The 9,321-nt window shown below is 42.1% G+C and overlaps 1 protein-coding gene across 1 annotated transcript; it reads left to right on the top strand.

Annotated features, from left to right (window-relative positions):
• Nucleotides 1-2,736: 2,736 nt before the first annotated feature.
• Nucleotides 2,737-5,817, top strand: LOC147898333 (protein SKU5 SIMILAR 14-like). The gene is made up of 8 exons (XM_087379096.1): nt 2,737-3,084; nt 3,376-3,485; nt 3,629-3,899; nt 4,020-4,122; nt 4,235-4,580; nt 4,730-5,095; nt 5,185-5,263; nt 5,389-5,817. Exons 1-8 carry the CDS (start codon nt 2,914-2,916, stop codon nt 5,587-5,589), a joined length of 1,647 nt encoding a protein of 548 aa, XP_087235222.1. The 5' UTR covers nt 2,737-2,913; the 3' UTR covers nt 5,590-5,817.
• The last annotated feature ends 3,504 nt before the right edge of the window (nt 5,818-9,321 follow it).

Raw genomic sequence — 9,321 nt, 5'->3', positions numbered from 1 at the left:
CATAGTTGGTACATCACCCCCCCTGGTTTATGAGGAGCGTCTTAGGGTCTTTCTCGACCCTACCACTGTGGTTGTCCGGATAACAGGGCATTCTCGCGAGGGCGTTAATGCTAGGGAATGCCCAATTATGACGGAAATGCTCAGCATTAGCTATGTTTCCACCTTCAATGCTATGCCATGGTCTGGCGTAAATCCGCCCCGCTAGAGATGAGAATTCCCAATCTCCACTCGGGCATTTCGGTGCCCATAGCCTAGAAACTTGCACAACTGGTGGGAGGAGGATATGGGTGTAGTAGGCGCATACATCGTAGGCCATTGCAGGTTGGTACAGGCCATCGCAAGTCGGGACACAGGCCATAGCAGGTTGCCTCTGACAGAGGCGTGTTGAAGGGGCGCAGCGATGACACACGAGAATAGGGAGAGCCGAAATACTCCCCTAGCATTTAGACGGGCATTCCCTACCACTGACACCCTTGTGGGAATGTCCTCTAAGGCCCGATCTATAGCTTCTTCCCTACCAGGGACACCCGTCTCAGAAATACACGTGGTGTTCTAGACCCATGTCACAAGTCTCACGAAAAGAGTGTGACGGAATTCTGTCGCAACCCACCGTGTTTGTGGCAACGAGCGCCGAAAGGAAGTGGGGTCGGGGCTGTAGCCTAGATAGATCATAGATCAGAAATGTGTATGCTCCGTTTCAGTGCGATATCATAATCCGTATGACGGCACTCTCCCGCGGGCCACGGGGCGGTTATTTCTTGATTTCTCATCAGTTTCGAATTCCTATGAAGGTTGCGGCAATCGGTAGGAATAGGGCTGAGGACTTCTGTGCGATGTACTTGATGATCCAGCGACCAGAGTCACGGAAACTGCGACTTGGAGCAATGATCGTTGGTAGTTACCACAAGCTGCTGCAAAGATTGAAGAAATAATAAGAAGTAACGCTCAAGCGGCAAAGATTGAAACTAGGTTTCTTTGAAAGTGAACACAGCCGAGTTAGGAGTGCAGATGCAGCTCCCATTATGAATAGGTTGACTAGGGTGGAAGTCATTGCTTGTAAAACTTGCAACGCGGAGAAATCAGTGGGTGGAAGAGCGGTGTGGGAACGTGAGCTGGGTGGCACTGGGAGAGGAGGCGGGATGGAGGTGGACCGTGGAAGGCTGGAGAGAGGTGAGGTACGCTTTGCAGTCTGCCGCCTGCTCCTGACGATTCACGAGTGGGTGCTCCAGGACTCCTGCCACAGCCCCTTGGTGTTCACATGTATACAGCTCCAATGCAACGCGTTCTTTGTGTTTCTTGAATCTTCATAGCTTCTTCGCATAGAGAAGTCACAAGCCTCGATCTTGTTATCCCATCTCAAGTACATCTTATGACTAACATTTTTTATCACATCTTATGACTATATCCTAGAGAGTCTTCACAAGAAAACATTCTCATTATCAAATACAAAAACCTTCAAGTTCAACATTTTGAAGGTTTTTGTTTAAAATTGGAAGGCTTTAAGCAACAATATAATTGAAATTGGCAAGCTTTAAAACCTTCTCTTTGAAGGTTAATTGCTAAAATGTACAATCCACCTAAGATTAAACCTTGGTTTTTCTTCAACAATACTCCTAGGTTCACCTTCTTCTATTATTGAGTTCATCTTCTTCCATTAGTGCATTTTTAAAGATGAATCAAAATTTGATTAAAGCTTAGTAGGGCTTATAGTAGATTGTCAAACTTCACATTCTAAAAGCGTAAAAATGCGGCTACTTATTTTGTTTCTTTTCCCATCATGCATGATCAATTTAGGGGCCTAAAGACTACTCAACTCTAGAGATTGTAAACACTACAATTAGCTCCCATAAACTTGTGTTAGTCATGCCTTGCAAAGCCTCTCCCATGTGATACCTTGGACGATCCATCTTACAACACCCAAGTCATGATCATTAGAGTTTGTAGTAGTTATGTAACTTAATGGATTGGGTTTTGCATAACCATGATGTAGCCACTAATCATGTGCTAGCTAGCAAGTGTGCATAGTTCTAATAGAGAGCTGGGGTTTAAAATATTGGGTGATTTATATAGAGAGGCTAGGGACAAGATAGGTTTAAAATATTTGTGTTGTTCTGACATATCTTTGCTAGCATGGTTTTGTGAGGATTTAATAGCTTGTGAGCTAAGTAAGAGGACACTTTTGTTAGGTTTTTTATATGAGTTATCATGGACGATACCTTGCATCTTTGGCTCCTAATTCTTTGTACTGACCTTGACATTGATGGTATCGAAGTTGCTAGTGCATAGGTAGCATGATGTTCAAAATTTGGTGGAGCGAAGTAAAGAAGTAGCCAGCTAGTAAGTATTTCATAAAAGGGCATTCCTATGGGTTACAAGAGAAGTTGAACCTCGAGAAAGAAGTGATGCTTAGCTCTTATGAACATAGTATGCACAACTTGGTTTCTAAGAGGGCCTCCTTGCTAGTGTTCACCTAGCCCCACTAGTAGGCAAATCTCCAAGCCCAAGCTAGCAGGGCTAGGGTTGGGTCAGGAAAAAACACTGGCCAATGTAACAACAGAAGCCTACTTCGTGAGAATTGAACGATTCCAGCTAGGACTCGGATATCCTGGGATTGCCTCTGTGAGAGACCATGAGGTGTCTCTCCCACCAAATCTTCTCCATTATGATGTTTGTGTGTGTGTGTGTGTGTGTGAGGGGAGACTCTCTAAAAGCACATGAAAGAAAGGAAGAAAGAAGTGGGGGTGGGTGGCATCGCACTTCCACCGCCGCTCACGCGCTTCCGCGTGGCACCACCGCTTGCGGGCTTTCACAGACATATATCGTATACGTAATTTGCACCCTTCAAAGCCTCACGGTAACATTGCACAATTTGTCCCTTCACCTTCTTCAAAATTTTGCTCACAATTCACTGCCATGGCGCCCCCTCTCCCATCCCTTCTGCCTCCTCTAGTGTCCATTGCCCTCCTCTTCATCTTCACCTTGGCTTCCCTTCCTCCTTTTGCCCACTCCGAGGACGCATTCAGGCTCATCACTTGGAACGTTACTTACCGCCCCCTCGCCATCCTCTCCAACATCCCCAAGCGGGTACGTATAAAGTCTTTCGCTTGCCTGCGTTTTTGGTTCCAGCATATAACGCAATGCAGAGCTTGTTATAATATATTAGGAAGATTGTCATCGTAGGCAAGTTTAGTCTGCTTGCGACGTGTCTAATGGAGTAGAAAGGAATGCAGGTTGTTTTATTTTGGCAATGCAGGTCGCTGTTACAGTAGCAAAGAGCTGCATTTTTTGTAGCCCAGGGAAGACTGCTGTAGCTTGGAAGCTCCATTTTTTGCCCACAAGATTGCTCAATCCCCCCTGCAACCCTTCATTTCGCAGGTTATCACCATCAATGGCCAATTTCCGGGTCCTGAGATCGATGCTGTCACCAACGACAATCTATTGATCAACGTTTACAACAGCCTCGACGAACCCTTGCTGATGACATGGTCAGTCCCCAAGTCTCGTTGAACTAATGTCGATGTTGAGTCTGAATGCCTGCGCCTACTTGGCCGCATGTTGCTGTGCATTCAGCTAGCAACGTGCGGCAATGTGCAACTCTGATCGATGTTTTTCGTTTTGGGCGCGGCAGGAACGGGATTTGGCAAAGACGAACGTCCTGGCAGGATGGTGTCAGTGGGACCAATTGCCCGATTCCTCCAGGCCGGAACTTCACGTATTCGTTTCAAGTGAAGGATCAGATCGGCAGCTACTTCTATTTTCCAAGCACAGGACTCCAAAAGGCTGCTGGAGGTTTCGGCGGATTCAAAATAGACAACCGAATTATCATTCCGCTCCCTTACAAGTCCCCAGACGGGGAACTCTTCGTCTTAATTGGCGACTGGTACAACGCGAATCACACAGTAAGCCTTCTTCTTCATCCATAGTGGGCATGGATGTCCCAGATTTTCAAAACCCTCGAGGCTCGCTCTGGCAAATCTACAAAACAAACAGCTTCATGATTAGTGTGATCTTTGCTGCAGACTCTTCGCACTAAACTAGATGCAGGAGGCAAGTTAGGCTTGCCCGACGGAGTTCTTGTCAATGGAAGGGGGCCTTTCGGAACGACAGTAACACTTCAACCTGGTCAGCTGCCTTTCTGGCCCTTTGTGGTTTCCTTTTAGGAGCGAACTGCAAATCTACCCTGTAATCGTGGAGCTAGCAGCCATGCTATACTGAACTTCATTCCTTGGTGCAGGGAAAACTTACCGGTTGAGGATTTCAAATGTGGGCATTGCAACCTCTTTAAACTTTCGGATTCAAGGGCACACGATGCGCATGGTGGAGACAGAAGGCTCTCATACTGTGCAAAATCTGTATGAGAACCTTGATATTCATGTTGGACAATCGTACTCAGTGCTTATTACCACTGACCAAGCTCCAAAGGATTACTACATGGTTGCCAGCACGAGGTTCACCAACCCTGTACTAAGTGGAATAGGCGTTGTACATTACGCAAACTCCGGGTCCAAGGTTTCTGGTCCTCTTCCCGGTGGACCAACCATTCAAATTGATTACTCATTGAATCAAGCACGAACAATAAGGTAAATAAGTTGTGCTATTATGTTTATGATGTCACACGGTGCGAGTCTCTGAAAATCTTTGAAAGTCGATCAGATGATTCAGATTGGGATTTTCTTGCATGTACTCTCATAGCCCCCCTATTCTCTGACGTTTTTAGTGGATAATGCAGGTGGAATCTGACTGCAAACGCAGCTCGTCCCAATCCACAAGGCTCATTCCACTATGGAATGATCAATGTGTCTAAAACTGTCTTGCTATATAGTTCTGCACCCCTCATCAACAATAAACAGCGTTATGCATTGAACAGCATTTCTTACCTGACCCCTGATACTCCATTGAAGCTTGCAGACTACTACAAAATTTCTGGGGTATTCTCCTTGGGTTCTATGCCATATTCTCCGAGTGGAAGGTCTCCCACGTTAGCGACTGCAGTTCTAGCGACTGACTATCGCGCATTTCTCGAGATGGTCTTTCAAAACAATGAGAATGTGGTGAATAGCTGGCACATCGACGGCTATTCCTTCTTCGTGGTTGGGTTAGTGTTTCCTCTGCTTCGATCCTTATATTCTTTGATTCGTTGAATTGCAATTATCTAGCAAGGTCTAACCATTGTCGTGCGATCAGGATGGACGGAGGTGTATGGACACCAAACAGTAGGCGGGAATATAATTTGTTCGACGCAGTTTCCAGATCGACCGTTCAGGTAAAATTATAAAGCTTCTTACGTAAGTTCAGGTTGCCGCTCTAGCGTGAGATATATCTACATGAACCAAACCGCTAGAGCTTGGGGACTGATAACAAAATATTGGGAATTATGGCCTACGGCAGGTGTATCCTCAGTCCTGGACTGCAGTTTTGCTGGAGCTTGACAATGTGGGCATGTGGAATGTGAGATCGCAGCTGTGGGAAAGGCAGTATTTGGGACAGCAATTCTACATGCGTGTATTCAATCCAGAAATATCATTCAGGAATGAAGTTCCCATTCCTTCCAATGTGCTGCTGTGTGGCAGGGCCGGGAGGCGCCGGTAGATCGATGTAAGTTCGCCAGCTTCCATCATTTCAAATCACCAACAGCCATTTCTCATCATGTCACCAATTGTGACCGGAACTCGTCCAGCATACGAACGAGATACGAACTAACTCTATATATCTTAGCATGCTGATTCACTTCATCAATTTTGAGTGTATTTGCGACTACATATATAGCAGCTCGTTTAGCTCCCAGTTTTCCATCACAAGAAAATGTGATTGGATCTACTCCTGCCTCCAGGCTGGTAAGCTCATGAATCTTCCAATGCTTAATTTCTTCACTACTGTCACTTAACTTCGTCGTTTTCATCGCTATATTCACGATCCCACATTGATTGCATAAGTCTTTCGACGTGCTAGTCCTAAATGGTAGTTTGTAACCATGAGTTGAAAATTCTTAAAGTTATTCAATGATGCTAATAATGTAATTGATGTACTTGAATCATGCAAAAAATTGAAATCCTTATCACAAAAAATTGAGGTTTAATGTTAGGTGAATAGCAAATGTTACTTGTGATGGCCTCTAAGCTTCAAAAGAGATAATCTTAAGGTAAAGACATTGCTGTAGTTTTGTGGGAATTGGGACATTTAATTCCAAGGTGGCATGTGGTCCCCTACCATTTTTTCCCCATAAAACAAGCAAGCTCTTGAGATTAATGCTTTTGTGGGAAAAGAGACTTTGTGAAGCATTTGACGGTTAAAAATGACATAAAATCCACATTTTCATAAAAGATTATGACATGTAGCATGGGGAATTGACTTTGCATAAAACCCCTTTCCCCACCATGCCATTAGGGCTTTTTAGAACGTGTACCGTTGTGCGTCTAATTTGACACTCCATACGGGCCACTAGAACAAGATTCCCCTGGTACAATCACTCATCAACAAGGTCCACTAGAACCAAATTTCTTTACAAATGTCAAGGGTGGTACTTTTATTATGGAATAAATAAAGACAAAATGTTGGCAGTCACTAAAGTTGAAATTAGTAAAAATGATATAATAATTTTATAATTTGTATTTTTGAGACTTTGATAAGTGAAAAGCTTGAATTTATTGTGAAGTTAATATCCATCATGTGGTTGGATTAATCTCTCTTGATAAAGTGCATGCATCATAACAAATGGAAGACTGTCTCAAAAATAGAGATCAGCCAATACAAAATTAGAAAATCTCAGTATAAGTCAAGTAGATAGCATAGTCTATTTGTTGAACAAACAAGCAATCATGGAGTGATTGCTTGAGTGACACAAAAATTTAAAAAAACATGGAAGAGGTGGGCTCATGAAAGATGCACGCACGCACACCACACATAATTTAAAAAAACATTTTTGACATTTCTTTTGTTTTAAGAACTTTAGGTGCTCAATCGTAAAACGTTTCTAACGTTTCGTACTTGAGAACTATGACAAAGTGATTTCACCCACTCTGTTGGTTGATGCCTCAAAGGAAGCATGTGACATTCTGAAGGGCCTGCATAAAAGAAGAATACTTTCAAAGATCCTCAAGAATCAATCGTTCACCATGAGGATGGAGGGAGCCATTGTACATGACTACCTCATGAAAGTGAAGATGTTGAGAGATCAACTCGGGGTAGTTTGTTATAAGGTAGATTTTCTTTAGTTGTCAGTCCAAAATTAATGGAATAAGTGTTTGTTGTAGACATTTTGCACATCATTTGACACATGTCCCACCACGTTTTTATTAACTTCAAAGTCCCATGTGTTGCCAAACTCTAATGTGCTTATTTTTTTCATCCAAGATAATTATTGTGGCATGCCTCAAGGAGAGATTAAAGAGAACAAAAGATCAATTGCTATTTATCGCGAGCCCAAAAAATCAAAGCCGCTCCATGGTCATCTTCTCGCTACCCTCAGATGTGGATGGCAGTTTGAGCAGTGCTATGACTTTGTATTTGGACTTCATTGCATGTGGGTTTTCTACGAAGCTTGATAATTCCATAGGCTTATACATGCTATCTTGCTGACATATCTACCACCAAATATGTTTTGTTAGCTCTATAGTAGGTAGAGATGAGTGCCTATAGCAAGGATGGAGTCAAAACATATCACTCATGGCCAAGAAAATGGTGTATGTAGCAAGGATGTAGTTACACCATCTCATTCAAGGCCAATAAAGTGGTGTATGCACCTGGCTTGTGGAGCTACACTTCATGTATTAATAAACCTAGGTCTGTTTCTTGATCATAGCATTGACTCCAGAGAAAAGAGGGTTGTATTATATTACTTCAACCAGTTATAACTTGTTCAACTAGAAAAGATGAACAAAAAGAGCTAAGAAGAGTAGAAAATGGATGAAACATTAGTTATAGATTGAGAGTCTATAACGGATGAAATATTAGTTATAGACTTAGAGTCTATACTGGATTTAGCTTTGAAGTCTTTGATCAAAGCATTACCATCTCGAAAGAGAGCCCATTTTCCTTCCTTTCTAGCTGCCTTTACGTTTGCAAGCTCCGAGATTTTAATCTTTAGTTGAGCTTTTGTGATTTCCTCTTACATCTACCCTTGTAATCCTTTCACCTTATTAGACAATTTAAGAACTTGGGTTCTTTCAGCTTTTGTATTGAAAGTAAGAATTGCATGCACTCCTTCTTGACCAGTATCAAAGTCCAAATTTGTCCATTCAAATCTTGGTAAAACTTTCCTAATTTTGTCACGAGTCTCATCATAAGAGTCTTCTACTAAATTCCCATTGTGTGGTAAACATCTGATCCTGAGCATTTTTTAGTTGTGTAGTCTATCAACTAAGAGCTTGCTCTTTTAATTCCTTCTATAGTTGAGTAGACATCTGTGCATCTAAGGAGCTCTTAACTTCTCCTTTGAGATTTTCTTGAATTTCTCTCTTGAGCTTCTCATGCATCTCTTTCATTTGACTAAAAATAATTTCATAATCTAAAGTTGCGTAGGGAGTTTCCTTTTACAGTTTACGATGAGCCACTTTTACTCTCTCTTCTAGCTCCTATAATTTATGCTTCAGCCACGCTTCACCTCAATGTTCTCCTTTTTGAAAAGGATAAATTTCTAATGCGAAGAAGAATGACCTTATTTTTCTTAGTGTTAGAAAAAGGTGAAGCTACTATTGCATAATATGAAGGCTACTTCTGTAGTTTCCTATCTCCCATTGAAAAACGACAGTAAATAAAGCTTGTCTTCCAAAGAATAAACATTTTTTCCACTTTGAAGTGATTTGAGAAAACCTTAAAAACTTATGGTCGATTCTTTGTCTATGTAGAAACCAGTCTGGAGTAGGAGTAAACTTGTGTTAGCTAGAGTAGAACAACGACCAATAAGTAGCCTCCTAGGGATCAAGTTGAATGAAGTTTTTAATTATAGAGTTGTGTCTCTATAGACCAAGGGCCGATCAAATGCCTGTAAAGATTTTAATAAAGCTTTAAATCTACTATACTAACTTTAAAGTTATTTGGATATTATTACATTAGCTTAAATGTTTTCTTACCTTAGTTTTTTCAACTTTACTTGCCATTGCTTCAAAGGTGCGCAAGCTCGTGGAAGGGTTGTGCACTGGTTTGAAGCATGGTGCATCCTTTAAAGTGGATTCATGTATGAAGCCTTAAGTATTGCTTTATATCCTTTCATCTCACTTTGAAGCCTTGCATCTCGCTTCAAGGCCTTTCTTATGGCTTTAAATATGTTCAAGCTCGTTGAAGGGTAGTGCACTAATTTGAAGTGTCGTGCATCCTTTAAAGTGG

This window comes from Dipteris shenzhenensis, chromosome 9 (assembly GCF_047967505.1).
Source record: "Dipteris shenzhenensis isolate YYH24624 ecotype China chromosome 9, Dip_SZ_1.0, whole genome shotgun sequence".
In the NCBI taxonomy this organism is placed as follows: Eukaryota; Viridiplantae; Streptophyta; class Polypodiopsida; order Gleicheniales; family Dipteridaceae; genus Dipteris; species Dipteris shenzhenensis.
This window is presented reverse-complemented; position numbering and strand designations above follow the sequence as displayed.